At 37.4% G+C, this 16,824-nt stretch overlaps 2 protein-coding genes across 2 annotated transcripts in view; both read left to right on the top strand.

Moving 5' to 3' along the window:
- LOC128226658 (polycystic kidney disease protein 1-like 2) overlaps positions 1 to 2,924 on the top strand; it is a gene marked incomplete at its 3' end in the record, with an annotated part of 18,961 nt that extends 16,037 nt beyond the window's left edge. The window contains exons 9-11 of the mRNA XM_052936632.1: positions 448 to 529; positions 2,581 to 2,690; positions 2,790 to 2,924. Of these exons, the coding sequence (XP_052792592.1) occupies positions 448 to 529; positions 2,581 to 2,690; positions 2,790 to 2,924 (327 nt within the window). The remainder of the gene's footprint in view (positions 1 to 447; positions 530 to 2,580; positions 2,691 to 2,789) is intronic.
- Positions 2,902 to 16,824, top strand: LOC128216880 (polycystic kidney disease 2-like 1 protein). Its single transcript, XM_052923617.1, has 5 exons — positions 2,902 to 2,960; positions 4,970 to 5,120; positions 6,621 to 6,740; positions 12,191 to 12,322; positions 13,989 to 16,824. Exons 1-5 carry the CDS (start codon positions 2,925 to 2,927, stop codon positions 14,933 to 14,935), a joined length of 1,386 nt encoding a protein of 461 aa, XP_052779577.1. The 5' UTR covers positions 2,902 to 2,924; the 3' UTR covers positions 14,936 to 16,824.

The raw sequence follows: 16,824 nt of genomic DNA, 5'->3' as shown, positions 1-16,824 counted from the left end.
CATGTATTTAATAGCTGAAAACGCACAAGACTTAGTATTGAATGACAGGTGAGTGCTAAAAGATTTACAGTGATCAACTATCATCTCATAAGGTAGAAATACCATGTTTAAAAGCACCAAATTCTTTCAAATTAAACACCATATCCTTCCATCTTTTTCAATATGTATTCCTCCTTTTCATGATATTAAAACAATTGTATTAATTGTGGTACATGTGTTCTGGAGTAAGAGTGCATCTTAAGAAAAATAATGGCTCGACTTAGCCTCTGAAGTTTTAACCTGTTTTTCATCTTTTAAAAACTGAACAAATGGTACATTGGAATTTTTTTATTTTGATTACATATTTAATACCATTTTATTTGCTGTTAATTTAATCACATCAATATCAACTGTTGTTGTATGAAAACAAATATAGGTGAATTGGTGAATGTTGTTGTATATAATCAGACGCTGGTCGTGGTAGTACTGCTGACGATGATATTTAAAAAAGACGTGGAGTTTGAGGATGTTGGAGCAGACATGGAACTGGGTAAGTGTCTGTGGAGATGGGAAAGAAGCTCATTCCTTTGAAATTCCAAATTTGTAATTCAATGAAATGCTCTCAAATTGACAGTTGCCATAAATGTTTCATAAACATAATAAGTGACCTTGATGGTTTTTAATAACAGCCACACTTTTGGGTTGTATTACTGCCATTCAAAGTTTTATACTGAAAAAATGTAAATATTTGTAATTTAAAGATGTTAATTGAAATTAATGATTAAGTTGGTGTATTTTTTTTTTATAGAAATCTAGCACCATTTTAATTTGAGAATGCTAGGCTTAAGAGATATTTGTGCATCTTGCTCACAAAAATGGTGCAAACTGTCAAATACAAATATGTATTTATCTATTCATAGGATGTTAATTAAACTCAATTATCTTATGTTATTTCTGTGTTCTTATCTCAAAGGTTGAGGCTACACTGGTTCAATTGTTCACAACTTAGTAAAATGTTTTAAAATGATATTAATTTTAAAGCAATTTACTTAAGGTCACATACTCATACTTTTTATCAAATTGTAGAGCACTTTTGAAAGTGTTTTTTTTTCCTGCATAAAATTCATACTCTCACATACAGATGTCAATGTAACAAAATGAGAACCATGTCTGGAGGGCAAAGGTCAAGGTCACTTTTAAAGGGGCTGTACTCCATATGATAATATAGCGAGAAAATTGTCGAAAACTGACAAACTTGGCATCGATGTGTACAATGCATTGAAACTTACTAACTGAAGTACCACATAGTTAACAAGTTTAGCAGTTATTTCGTATTTTCCATTTAAAAAGATTACTTGGTTAGTCTACCAGGTAGAATTCATTCCTTATGCGTGATTGGCTAGTCGGTGTTATCATGTGATATTACCGAGGTAGGTGTATTAGCTTAATTATGTCACCCAATTAGAGTAAGCCGTCGTAACTCAGTGGATACGACGCTGGACTGCAATTTTGGCGATACGGGTTCGAACCCGGTCTCTGACACAATTTTTTTTTACATTTTGGTTCTTTTTTTTACAATTATGATATCAAAGTGTAACACATTCTATTAGATAATTGTCATGAGATTCGTTACAGAAAAAAAACTTTTTTTGGTGCCAATCTGGTGTACAGTCCCTTTAACAGTCATTGTTCAATATTATTTATAATTGGCATATACCGGCTGTACATGTATGTTGGCCATACATTAACAGAATTTAAAATGTCTTTGCCAATAGGTTTTCTGTATAGGAAGTCAAGAGTTTCACATGCAACACCATGTCTGTAGAGCAAAAGTCGAGGTCACACAGGTCGGCAAATCCTTGACTCTGGTATCTAATGGTTTCTTAGTTGTGAAAACCACCACCAACCTAGTCTTAATCAAATCTGAGTCCTTACCAAGTCCTTGTCCAAGATTTTAAATGTCTTCCTGAAATACACTATATACAAGTGTATTTCAATATTCACAGGTATCAAGGGCCATTATTCAAAATAACTTTTATTTTGGGTTGTTTGGGCGGTTATTTGACCCTACATTGAAGGAATTTAAAGTATACTGGCATAATGTTAAAGTGGGAAGATAAGACCAATATTGATAGGTCAAAGGTTCAGAGCATTTTCTGGCAACATTAGTCAGATTATCTTACAATACTTACCTATCCATCAAGTTTACATCAACCTTTAACAGTCCAGGGGCCGTATTCATAAATTTTCTTGATGAAAAGTTTCAACTGAGTGATCATTTTCCAAATTTTAACAGTTAATATTTGAACACCCTCATTTTTTTTTATCAGATTAATTTGTTTGCCCCCTTTTTTTGGATATTTTTTAAATTTCATGTAAGTTGAACTTTTTCACTCAGATACTTTATGAATACGACCCAAGGTCATAAAATACTGCTTATAAAACAAAGTGATTTCCAGTGGCTGGCTTGACATTGTTGGCTATCGTGTTGTAAGCAAATGACTTTCTGCCTAAAAAGGCTTTATTGAAGGCATTTGTCAATTTTTGTAACAGCTCTTGTTTGCATACCATTGTAATCACTAATCAAGAGAAATGTTACAGACAATGATGAGGAATACTTGTGTTCAGTGAACCCTAAGCCTGACAGCCACCTGTCTGTTGTCCCACCCCTGCCTCAACGCATGATGGAAGCCATCAAACAGAGACTAAAGGTATCTTAACAACTGGTACATTTTCTGGCATTTATTGGAACTCACGGCCACCTTTTTAATACTTTCAGACAAAGGTAATGGTCTGTTTTATATTTTCAGTTTGAGTTGTTGATGGACTTGACCATTTGTGACATGATCCTTCACTTTATCTACCTGACCGTGGTCATCCTGATGCTAACTGGACATCGTAACATCACCACTATCTTCCAAACCACACGCGCAGTCCGCACTGTCATGGTTGGTGCTGAACATGGCATGCCATTTAAAAAGGTTTGTATCTTAATAGTTCTGTTTTACTTATTTGTGTTTTTCTTAAATATTTGAAGAGCTAGGTAAGGCTACTAATACTTATGATTGAAACGCTGGGGAAAGGTTACAAAGTGTTTGAAGTGCTAGTGAAAGGTTACAATGTGTTTGAAGTGCTAGTGAAAGGTTACAATGTGTTTGAAGTGCTAGTGAAAGGTTCCAATGTGTTTGAAGTGCTAGTGAAAGGTTGCAATGTGTTTGAAGTGCTAGTGAAAGGTTGCAATGTGTTTGAAGTGCTAGTGAAAGGTTACAATGTGTTTGAAGTGCTAGTGAAAGGTTGCAATGTGTTTGAAGTGCTAGTGAAAGGTTGCAATGTGTTTGAAGTGCTAGTGAAAGGTTGCAATGTGCTTGAAGTGCTAGTGAAAGGTTACAAAGTGTTTGAAGTGCTAGTGAAAGGTTACAATGTGTTTGAAGTGCTAGTGAAAGGTTACAATGTGTTTGAAGTGCTAGTGAAAGGTTGCAATGTGTTTGAAGTGCTAGTGAAAGGTTACAATGTGTTTGAAGTGCTAGTGAAAGGTTACAATGTGTTTGAAGTGCTAGTGAAAGGTTACAATGTGTTTGAAGTGCTAGTGAAAGGTTACAATGTGTTTGAAGTGCTAGTGAAAGGTTGCAATGTGTTTGAAGTGCTAGTGAAAGGTTGCAATGTGTTTGAAGTGCTAGTGAAAGGTTGCAATGTGCTTGAAGTGCTAGTGAAAGGTTACAAAGTGTTTGAAGTGCTAGTGAAAGGTTACAATGTGTTTAAAGTGCTAGTGAAAGGTTACAATGTGTTTGAAGTGCTAGTGAAAGGTTCCAATGTGTTTGAAGTGCTAGTGAAAGGTTGCAATGTGTTTGAAGTGCTAGTGAAAGGTTGCAATGTGTTTGAAGTGCTAGTGAAAGGTTACAGTGTGTTTGAAGTGCTAGTGAAAGGTTACAATGTGTTTGAAGTGCTAGTAAAAGGTTGCAATGTGTTTGAAGTGCTAGTGAAAGGTTGCAATGTGTTTGAAGTGCTAGTGAAAGGTTGCAATGTGTTTGAAGTGCTAGTGAAAGGTTGCAATGTGTTTGAAGTGCTAGTGAAAGGTTACAATGTGTTTGAAGTGCTAGTGAAAGGTTACAATGTGTTTGAAGTGCTAGTGAAAGGTTACAATGTGTTTGAAGTGCTAGTGAAAGGTTACAATGTGTTTGAAGTGCTAGTGAAAGGTTACAATGTGTTTGAAGTGCTGGTGAAAGGTTACAATGTGTTTGAAGTGCTGGTGAAAGGTTACAATGTGTTTGAAGTGCTAGTGAAAGGTTACAATGTGTTTGAAGTGCTGGGGAAAGGTTACAATGTGTTTGAAGTGCTGGTGAAAGGTTACAATGTGTTTGAAGTGCTAGTGAAAGGTTACAATGTGTTTGAAGCGCTGGGGAAAGGCTACAATGTGTTTGAAGCGCTGGGGAAAGGCTACAATGTGTTTGAAGCGCTGGGGAAATGTTACAATGTGTTTGAAGTGCTAGTGAAAGGTTACAATGTGTTTGAAGCGCTGGGGAAAGGCTACAATGTGTTTGAAGTGCTAGTGAAAGGCTACAATGTGTTTGAAGTGCTAGTGAAAGGTTACAATGTGTTTGAAGTGCTGTGGAAAGGTTACAATGTGTTTGAAGTGCTAGTGAAAGGTTACAATGTGTTTGAAGTGCTAGTGAAAGGCTACAATGTGTTTGAAGTGCTTAGGGGAAAGGTTACAATGTGTTTGAAGTGCTAGGGAAAGGCTACATTGTGTTTGAAGTGCTAGTGAAAGGTTACAATATGTTTGAAGTGCTAGTGAAAGGTTACAATGTGTTTGAAGTGCTAGCGAAAGGTTACAATGTGTTTGAAGTGCAAAGGAAAGGTGACAAAGTGTTTGAAGTGCTATGGAAAGGCCACAAAGTGTTTGCATTCAACTTTAAAGGGAACATGGTTAAATGCATTTAATGTTGCATGTTAATTTTCTAAAGGCCATTGAATTGAGAATATTGTATTGCAGGTAAATAGCATAGGTGGTGTATACCAGTACCTGGAGGACACTGTTATCCCTGTGATGAAGGTAGCCTCTCAATATGGCAGGAGGGAGATCTCCACAGCCTCAGAATTCTTTCTGGTTGGACCATACAGGCTTAGACAGCTTAGGGTTGGAGGTTGGTTTTCTCCAGTATTGTATTGCCATTATTAATAACTGCATTTACAAAATACAATGTATTTTTGTACACACAATTTGTTTAAGTGACACTCTTATTCAAAATCAATTCATACACTTGGATAGCAAACATAAATTTTGTGTGATAAACCTTTTACTTCTTACTTAAAAATAATGCATATATGGAAAATATTAATTGATTGGTGAGTGCTATAAGATTTACTGTGATCTACAATCATCTTGTAAGGTAGAAATACAGTGTACTCTGCACCTTTCTTTCAAATTAAACTCGGTATCCTTCATAAAAACCATTGTTTTTGACATTTATTCGTCCTTTTTGGTATATTAAAACAATTGTATTAATTGTGGTAAATCTTGTATGGGAGTAATAGTGCATCTTTAAAAACAGATATGGACTTGAATAAACGCTTTTAAACTGCAAATGTTTTCATAAACAAGCAGGAATTAACTTAATTGAAAGAGCAACATCAACATCTTTCTCAATGACATCTTCTACTTTATCAAGAAGTCAGCATTGTATAATTTTGCAAAGGTCAAGGTAAGAGCTCAAAGATTGAAATGATCCTTATCCAGGCTTTTTCTTGACCATGCATTATAGGATTTTTAAAAAAAACTACCATCAAGGTTGACATCATAATGAGGTGGCGTGTTGTGCAGAAGACCCATGTAACTCAAAGGTCATGGTCAAGGTAAGAGGCCACACCATCGGAAAAACTAGTCGATGTTATCATATTAAGTCACATTAATCCATCTTACTTTTTCATAGAAAAAAAAATGTGTTTAAGAATTGCAAAAACCAGGCGGAATTCTACGTTAAAGTTTTTATTCCATGCCTTAAAGTCAATAGTTTTTATCAAATTGTAAAATTTATGGTTTCTTTTGATCTTCATGGAATTTGATCAGATTATTTGTATGAACATAATTTCTGATAAAAGTATAAATATGAGTCTTCTTGGTTTAAAAACTATGTCATTAGCTAAAATGTAGGGTGTGCAAAATTGCATAGTCAAATAATGTATCATTAATGAAAAATGTGGCGTTGCCAAATTGGCATCTTGTTTTGTACTTGTGCATAAAAATAAAAGGCTTTTGTAAATACTTTTTCCATGTGTAACCTATTTAAAACTATATGCTTTAATTTCCAGGTCACCAATTCATAGTTATGTATGTTTTTGTTATTCATGTCGGAAATAGCTCATTGAACACATATTTTTTTTTTGTATTATATACCCGACTTAAATGAAAATTCCTGTATCTTGTAACGCAAAATGTAAGGGAACTTCAAAAAATAGTTTAGATAGCCTCACCTATGTTAGGAAACAGGCTTTTGTTTGCAAGGCAATAATTAGGCCAAATAACATGTATATTCAATATCAGTGTCCCTATGTAATGTAATACATGTAGTATTGTTATATTTCAGACCACCTATGGAACACTACCCATCAAATAAAGATTATGTATTGCAAAATTGTGTTTTCAGATTCTTGTACACCAGAAATTGTGAAAGGACTTCCTGTTGGCTGTAAGCCGTCATATTCTCTCACTGGCGAGGACAGTGGCAACTACAAGAAATCATGGAGCATCCCATTGTTGGATGAAGGTAGGCCATCATATTCTCTCACTAAAAACATCATAATTCCTCACTATAAACCATCCTGGAAGACCCCAGTTTTGGATGAAGGTAAGTCATTTTATTCCCTGACTAAAACCGTCATTTTCCCTCACTTGCGAGGACAGTGGCAACTGTAAACAATCCTGGAGTATCCCAGTGTGGGATAAAGGTAGGCCATCATGTTCCCTCATTGGGGAGGACATTTGCAACTATAAACAATCCTGGAGTATCCCAGTGTTCGATGAAGGTAAGCCATCATGTTCCCTCACTGGGGAGGACAGTGGCAACTATAAACAATCCTGGAGGACCCCAGTGTTCGATGAAGGTAAGCCATCATATTCCCTCACTTGGGAGGACAGTGGAACTATAAACAATCCTGGAGGACCCCAGTGTTCAATGAAGGTGAGCCATCATATTCCTTCACTTGGGAGGACAGTGGCAACTATAAACAATCCTGGAGGACCCCAGTGTTCGATGAAGGTAAGCCATCATATTCCCTCACTTGGGAGGACAGTGGCAACTATAAACAATCCAAAGTATCTCAGTGTTCAATGAAGGTAAGCCATCATATTCCCTCACTGGGGAGGACAGTGGCAACTATTAACAATCCTGAAGGATCCCAGTGTTCAATGAAGGTAAGCCATCATATTCCCTCACTTGGGAGGACAGTGGCAACTATAAACAATCCTGGAGTATCCCAGTGTTCAATGAAGGTAAGCCATCATATTCCCTCACTTGGGAGGACAGTGGCAACTATAAACAATCCTGGAGGACCCCAGTGTTCAATGAAGGTAAGCCATCATATTCCCTCACTGGGGAGGACAGTGGCAACTATTAACAATCCTGAAGGATCCCAGTGTTTGATGAAGGTAAGCGATCATATTCCCTCACTGGGGAGGACAGTGGCAACTATAAATACTCCTGGAGTATCCCAGTGTTCAATGAAGGTAAGCCATCATATTCCCTCACTGGGGAGGACAGTGGCAACTATTAACAATCCTGGAGGACCCCAGTGTTCAATGAAGGTAAGCCATCATATTCCCTCACTGGGGAGGACAGTGGCAACTATTAACAATCCTGAAGGATCCCAGTGTTTGATGAAGGTAAGCGATCATATTCCCTCATTTGGGAGGACAGTGGCAACTATAAACAATCCTGGAGTATCCCAGTGTTCAATGAAGGTAAGCCATCATATTCCCTCACTGGGGAGGACAGTGGCAACTATTAACAATCCTGAAGGATCCCAGTGTTTGATGAAGGTAAGCGATCATATTCCCTCACTGGGGAGGACAGTGGCAACTATAAATACTCCTGGAGTATCCCAGTGTTCGATGAAGGTAAGCGATCATATTCCCTCACTGGGGAGGACAGTGGCAAATATAAACAATCCTGGGGAAGACAGTGGCAACTACAAGAAATCATGGAGCATCCCATTGTTGGATGAAGGTAGGCCATCATATTCTCTCACTAAAAACATCATAATTCTTCACTATAAACCATCCTGGAAGACCCCAGTTTTGGATGAAGGTAAGTCATTTTATTCCCTGACTAAAACTGTCATTTTCCCTCACTTGCGAGGACAGTGGCAACTGTAAACAATCCTGGAGTATCCCAGTGTGGGATAAAGGTAGGCCATCATGTTCCCTCATTGGGGAGGACATTTGCAACTATAAACAATCCTGGAGTATCCCAGTGTTCGATGAAGGTAAGCCATCATGTTCCCTCACTGGGGAGGACAGTGGCAACTATAAACAATCCTGGAGGACCCCAGTGTTCGATGAAGGTAAGCCATCATATTCCCTCACTTGGGAGGACAGTGGAACTATAAACAATCCTGGAGGACCCCAGTGTTCAATGAAGGTGAGCCATCATATTCCTTCACTTGGGAGGACAGTGGCAACTATAAACAATCCTGGAGGACCCCAGTGTTCGATGAAGGTGAGCCATCATGTTCCCTCACTGGGGAGGACAGTGGCAACTATAAACAATCCTGGAGGACCCCAGTGTTCGATGAAAGTAAGCCATCATATTCCCTCACTTGGGAGGACAGTGGCAACTATAAACAATCCTGGAGGACCCCAGTGTTCAATGAAGGTAAGCCATCATATTCCTTCACTTGGGAGGACAGTGGCAACTATAAACAATCCTGGAGGACCCCAGTGTTCGATGAAGGTAAGCCATCATATTCCCTCACTTGGGAGGACAGTGGCAACTATAAACAATCCAAAGTATCTCAGTGTTCAATGAAGGTAAGCCATCATATTCCCTCACTGGGGAGGACAGTGGCAACTATTAACAATCCTGAAGGATCCCAGTGTTCAATGAAGGTAAGCCATCATATTCCCTCACTGGGGAGGACAGTGGCAACTATAAACAATCCTTGAGGACCCCAGTGTTCGATGAAGGTAAGCCATCATATTCCCTCACTTGGGAGGACAGTGGCAACTATAAACAATCCTGGAGGACCCCAGTGTTCAATGAAGGTAAGCCATCATATTCCTTCACTTGGGAGGACAGTGGCAACTATAAACAATCCTGGAGGACCCCAGTGTTCAATGAAGGTAAGCCATCATATTCCCTCACTTGGGAGGACAGTGGCAACTTTAAACAATCCTGGAGTATCCCAGTGTTCAATGAAGGTAAGCCATCATATTCCCTCACTGGGGAGGACAGTGGCAACTATTAACAATCCTGGAGTATCCCAGTGTTCGATGAAGGTAAGCCATCATATTCCCTCACTGGGGAGGACAGTGGCAACTATTAACAATCCTGAAGGATCCCAGTGTTCAATGAAGGTAAGCCATCATATTCCCTCACTTGGGAGGACAGTGGCAACTATAAACAATCCTGGAGTATCCCAGTGTTCGATGAAGGTAAGCCATCATATTCCCTCACTGGGGAGGACAGTGGCAACTATTAACAATCCTGAAGGATCCCAGTGTTCGATGAAGGTAAGCGATCATATTCCCTCACTGGGGAGGACAGTGGCAACTATAAACAATCCTGGAGGACCCCAGTGTTCGATGAAGGTAAGCCATCATATTCCCTCACTTGGGAGGACAGTGGCAACTATAAACAATCCTGGAGTATCCCAGTGTTCGATGAAGGTAAGCCATCATATTCCCTCACTGGGGAGGACAGTGGCAACTATTAACAATCCTGAAGGATCCCAGTGTTCAATGAAGGTAAGCCGTCATATTCCCTCACTTGGGAGGACAGTGGCAACTATAAACAATCCTGGAGTATCCCAGTGTTCAATGAAGGTAAGCCATCATATTCCCTCACTTGGGAGGACAGTGGCAACTATAAACAATCCTGGAGTATCCCAGTGTTCAATGAAGGTAAGCCATCATATTCCCTCACTGGGGAGGACAGTGGCAACTATAAACAATCCTGGAGTATCCCAGTGTTCAATGAAGGTAAGCCATCATATTCCCTCACTGGGGAGGACAGTGGCAACTATTAACAATCCTGAAGGATCCCAGTGTTCGATGAAGGTAAGCGATCATATTCCCTCACTGGGGAGGACAGTGGCAACTATAAATACTCCTGGAGTATCCCAGTGTTCGATGAAGGTAAGCGATCATATTCCCTCACTGGGGAGGACAGTGGCAACTATAAACACTCCTGGGGAGGACAGTGGCAACTGTAAACAATTCTGGAGTATCCCAGTGTTGGATGAAGGTAAGCCATCATATTCCCTCACTGGGGAGGACAGTGGCAACTAGAAACAATCCTGGAGGATTCCAGTGTTTGATGAAGGTAAGCCAGCATATTCCCTCAAGGGAGGGCAGTGGCAACTATAAACAATCCAGGAGTATCTCAGTGTTCTATGGAGGTAGGCCATCATATTCCCTCACGGGAGGGCAGTGGCAACTATAAACAATCCTGGAGTATCCCAGTGTTGGATGAAGGTAGGCCATCATATTCCCTCACTGGGGAGGATAGAGGCAACTATAAACAATCCTGGAGTATCCCAGTGTTGGATGAAGGTAGGCCATCATATTCCCTCACTGGGGAGGACAGTGGCAACTATAAACAATCCTAGAGGATCCCAGTGTTCGATGAAGGTAAACCATCATATTCCCTCACTGGGGAGGACGGAGGCAACTATAAACAATCCTGGAGTATCCCAGTGTTCGATGAAGGTAAGCCCTCCTATTCCCTCACTGGGGAGGACAGAAACAATCCTGGAGTATCCCAGTGTTCTATGAAGGTAGGCCATCACATTCCCTCACTTGGGAGGACAGTGGCAACTATAAACAATCCTGGAGTATCTCTTTGTTGGATGAAGGTAAGCCATCATATTCCTTCACTAAAATCATTATATTCCCTCACTTGGGAGGACAGTGGCAACTATAAATAATACTGGAGCATCCCAGTATTTGATGAAGCTTCACATAATTATCATCCAATATCACTTAAAATGGTGCCTGTATTATTAGCCCTTGATAGTCGGAAAAAGTCGAGCAAAAGCTTTATATTAGCCATAACAAACCAAAAATATTTTTCAAGACAATTACATGAAAGTTTTAATACATGTTATCATTAACAGTGTGCAGCAAGACCCAAAAGTTTTTAATATTTTTAACTCACCTCAGTACGAAGTGCTCAAAGTGAGCTATTGTGATCGCCCTGTGTCCATCGTCCGTTGTAGTCGTCCGTCGTCAATAATTTGACTGTTAACACCCCAGAGGTCACAAATTGGGCACAATCTTAATGAAAGGAGAAGGTTACCCACAAAAAAATCTTGGACGAGTTCGATATTGGGTCATCTGGGGTTAAAAACAAGGTCACCAGGTTAAATTAAAGGAAAAGCTTGTTAACACTCTAGAGGTCACATTTATGACTGTATCTTCAGGAAACTTGGTCAGAATGTTTATATTAATCATCTCTAGGTCAAGTTCGAATCTGGGTCATGTGCAGTCAAAAACTAGGTCACAAGGTCAAATCAAAGGAAAAGCTTGTTAGCACTCTAGAGGTCATATTTATGACTGTATGGTCATGAAACTTTGTCAGAATGTATATATTGATTAGTTCTAGGCCAAGTTTGAATCTGGGTCATGTGTGGTCAAAATCTAGGTCACCAGGTCAAATTTAAGGAAAAGCATGTTAACACTCTAGAGGCCACATTTATGACCATATGTTCATGGAACTTGTTCAGAATGTTATTCTTGATGATCTTTATTGGATCAGGTGAGTGATACAGGGCCTTCAGGGCCCTCTTGTTTAGTTATGCTCCTAAGTCCTTGTTCAACTTGATAAATAAAATTGAAGACGAGATTTGGAGTTTATTAACTAATACAATACTGACAGTGGCTTGTTGATTAAAGTCATATGGATATTAAACATTGTATAATATTATGGTGGTCATGTTACAATAATACTATTATGACAGTAAATGCATTCCCTGTATTTTCTGGTGGTGTGCTATTCAGATTATGCTATAAACCCATGGATTCACCAGTCTGGCTGGTCCCTGAAGACCCTTCCATTCGTGGGCTCACATGCCACATACTCTGGGGGTGGATATGTCCTACCATTGTCTGGCCAGGAGCAGCGGGATACAGGTGTGTTACAGACTTTCTCCCTACCTTCTACAGTTATAAACTGTTAACTTATTTAAATCATCATATTCAGTGTGTGTTGCTTAAAATGAACACTTAAAACTAAGATATCTTTTCTTTAAATACACCAATTTAAATGGAACAAAGGGCAGTTTATGCCGCTTAAGGAACCTCGTCTTTGTTTTATTACCGGAGTTTGATAATGTGATTAGTTTTATCAAACACTTCGACAAACCTCTTTTCAAAATAATATTTTGCCAGTGCTCTGTCAGACGGACGTTTTGTTAAGGTTTGTCGAAGTACTTAAGAAACTAAACTCACAATCATACTCTAGTAAAAGACTGAAGGCGGGGCCCCATTAGCAGCGTAGACTCTGTTATGTTTCATTTAAAATGGTAAAGAAAAAGTGAAATTATCTTTGTTTGAAGTCTTCATTCAAAGCAAAATATTAGCTTCCCATGTAGCATTTATGACTCAGTTTATCACTTGGTATACACATACTGATATTCCTGAGGTCATACCAACCTGATTTTGTGTTAAGGGTAATCAAACATTTAGGTTTTTAGCATTCAAATTGTTTTTTTTTACCAAGACCTGCTTTCAGCAATGGAACATTTTTCTTGAGCTTAACTTTTAAAATAACAATAACATGAGTCAAGAAATATATGATGTGCAGGGAGAAATTATTCGAATGGCTTGATGTACATGATGAGTTCTTATTGCCTTTTGTTGGTGATTTTGTTAACATTGGCATTTGTTGCTAATCGATTTAGAGGGTTTCTTTCCTGGCCAAATTTAGAGACTCTAAGTTTTTTTGTTCCTGGCCAAATTTAGAGACTCTTAGTTTGTTTTTGTTTTTCATGGCCAAATTTAGAGACTCTTAGTTTTGTTTTGTTCCTGGCCAAATTTAGAGACTCTTAGTTTTTCAGTTGGCCAAATAGAATTAATTAGTTATTGTGTTACATTGGACCGATTGTTCAGAACTTTGTTAAAGTTAAAAATAATGTTAAAAAAATCTTTGTTAAATTTCAAATACTTTCTTATACACTGATACCCTATTTCTAACAGGATTTGAGACAACTGTTTCAGCTGTACTTCTTATTTTTTAAATATTTGAGGATATCATGAACTATTTCACGTTTAAAAGTTCACATCGTTAATTAAACAAAGTTGTGAACAATTGGTCTGTTCCGTACTTGACTGTTAGTAGCCAAATTAGGCTAACATTAAGCTTTGAAACAGTTAGATAGCACAACATCCTTACAGTTTAAACTGAAACTTGTGTATGTATTGAAAAATATGAGTGTACCATAATTACATTCAGTTGATTTTTTTTGTTGTAATTTACTCCTAAGGCTGTTTCCCCTTGCGAAAAACTGTCCATTTTTCCCAAAATTTTCTAACCTTTTCCCAATTTGATAAATGCAGATTATGTTAATGAATAATAAGCAATGAATTTCTTGAAATATAAACAAAATCTTGACAAGACTTACTCTTTCAAAGCAAAATGTATGCATATTAGCCAATATATTAGCTGTTTTGGCCTGATATTGTATTTTTCCCAAAGTTTTTTTTTCCCAAATTGCAAGGCAGAGGCTGTAAAAGTAATTCCAAAAAACCCCACTGACATTAACCCTTATGAATAAGCTTATTTACATGGATTTTGCAGATTCACTTGAGGACTTGGAAACCAGAGGATGGATTGATCGAAATACTCGTGCAGTATTTCTGGAGTTTACTTTCTATAACCCGAATGTGGACATGTTCACCGTGGGTGTGTACATGTTTGAGTTTACCAACACTGGTGGAGTGTACCCAAGTCATCATGAAATTTCTACTAGTCTACATCACTACTCCAGTAGCTATGGAAAGTTTGTGGCCGTATGTGAAGTTCTCTTTGCGGCCTTCAATCTTACTTTCATCATTATTGAAGTGAAGAAGTTCAGAAAACAAGGAAAGTCTGAATACTTTTCTAGCATTTGGACGATTATAGAATTATGTCAGATTGGAATGGCTGTAGCTGTTGTGGTTATGTTTGTTCAAAGAGTACTAGCTGTTGGAAGTGTGATGGGTGATTTCAAGTCCTCCAAGGGTGAAACATTTGTCAGCTTCTATCCTGCTGTTTTCTGGGATGCTATCCTTATGTACGTGATGGGTGGGCTTATGACAACAGTCATATTGATAACTATCAAGTTGCTGATATTTAACCGCAAGATGTTCCTCTTATCGTACACTTTGTCGGCAGTCCATATGCATCTGTTATCTTTTTTACTCATCTTCGCCATCATCACTTTCGCTTTTGCCGCGTTTTCATATCTACTGTTCAACTCCGTGTTCAGGGGCTACAAAACCCTTGGTGATGCGTTGGTATCCAATGTAAGTCTGTTAATGGGCATAGCAGACTTTGTTGGTCTCTACGAGTACAACCGAATCATCGGTGTCGTCTTTCTGTTCAGTTTTGTGTTTACCGTCTATTTTGGTGTGATGACATTTGTCCAAGCTATTCTCAATGTGGGCCGCATAGAAGCAAGGGACAGAATCAAGGGCAAGAAGAATCATCTGGATCACATAAACTATATCACTTCAAAACTGAAGATGCTTGTTCAACAGAAATAAATTGTTTCATTCCTAAAAATCAACAGAAGTAAAATTTTGTATTTAAAGTTCAACAGAATTAAACAGTTTCCTACCGGTATTGAAAGTTCAACTGATATAAACTGTTTCCTATTTAAAGTTCAATATAAATAAACTTTTTCCTATTTTAAGTTCAAGAGATATAAACTGTTTGCTATAGAAAGTTCAACAGTTGAAAACGGTTTTCTGTATAAAATTCAACAGAAAAAACTGTTTCCTACTTAAAGTTCAACAGAAATAAACTGTTTGCTATAGAAAGTTCAACAGTTGAAAACTGTTTCCTGTATAGAATTCAACAGAAAAAAACTGTTTCCTATTTAAAGTTCAACAGAAATAAACTGTTTCCTATTTAAAGTTCAACAGAAATAAACTGTTTTTCTTATTTAAAGTTCAACAGAAATAAACTGTTTCCTATTTAAAATTCAACAGATATAAACTGTTCCTTATTTAAAATTCAAATGAAGTAGACAATACCTTGCCAAATAGGAATTATCTGTTTCAGTGTATAAAGAACACAATGAGTTGATGTTAATGTTTATCTGTTTTTGTTTTATTTTTTATTTGGTATTTTATTATGACATTTGTTAAATTTGCTGTGTGTTTCACAGTTACATCATTGATTTAGACAAGTCTAGAGAAGGGATATGATGAGACTGTGAACATTACAGATCATGTGTTTATTGTTGGACACATATTTAAAATAATTATCCACCTTTAACTTTATTAGCACATGGAAATGTCAATGTATTATCATAGCCTTTGTTATGTCTGCATGCAAATTTTCTTTAAAACAATAATAAATACATTTTACAAAATACGTATATGTAGAAAAAATAAATAAACAATCAATGAGAAGGTGTTCATGTTCTTATAAACATTTAGTAAGAATTTACTATTCTTTAACAAAGATACATAATTTCCTAAGTTCTGTTCTGTTAGTTGAATTTAATAACTGGACATACTTAATCACGGACGGTTTTATAAGTTAGTATTCTTTATATGGTTCCTTCTAAGAGCATCACTTTTAGAACAGATACATTGTACATGTAAGATTAACAGGTAATGCTGACTTAAATGATTGTTGGATTTTGCTCCTTTTCGAATGAACAAAGAACAGATGGCCATTAATTGGCATTTATGCATGTTTTACAACAATCTCTGTAACTGTAAACAAAATAAGTTTTAGATGTTATCAGAAAAAAAAGTTATTTTTATTGTCATATAGAAGATACATGTATTATGTTATTGATAAGTTTAAAGGGGCTAGGCATCAAATATGGTCCAAAAATCGGCTTATACATTATTTCCTCAAAACAAACATAAAATTGTCAATGCAAGCTACTACGAGGCTGATATACGACATCACTCTACATTGTGGTTAAAATTTTGAAAAAAAAATGCAATATTTATGTTGCTGTCTCATCGGTGTTTCCCCGTTTAAAATAGCGCAAATAAATGGTTCCCCAGTCAAAACACATCTGGTAATGAGTGCAGATAAATATACCGATGCTATTTTTAAACTTGGTGGAATTTACGTGGTAGACAACCCTGTAGTTATATAGGAAATTTCGAATTGGTAAAAAAACTTCAAAAGATGCATGTGTCATTAGCAATGTAGTACATCAGATAGCCGACAATTCAATTCAATTCAATATACACAACGATGTCAGTTTTATTTACGTTTTTGACAATTTTCTTTATTTCTTGCAATTGTATTATCAGACGATGTCCAACCCCTTTAATGTGCAATTGAATATATATTTATCCAATAAATGTTTTTAAACCTCGATCCTGTACATGTTTGTACAGACATTTTCTTAATGAATGTTTTCCTAGTTTAATCTTGAATAATGTTCATGAAAGTTTGTTAG

Source organism: Mya arenaria, chromosome 1 (assembly GCF_026914265.1).
Source record: "Mya arenaria isolate MELC-2E11 chromosome 1, ASM2691426v1".
In the NCBI taxonomy this organism is placed as follows: Eukaryota; Metazoa; Mollusca; class Bivalvia; order Myida; family Myidae; genus Mya; species Mya arenaria.
The sequence above is the reverse complement of the archived record's forward strand: the minus strand, read 5'-3'. Positions and strand labels throughout refer to the sequence as shown.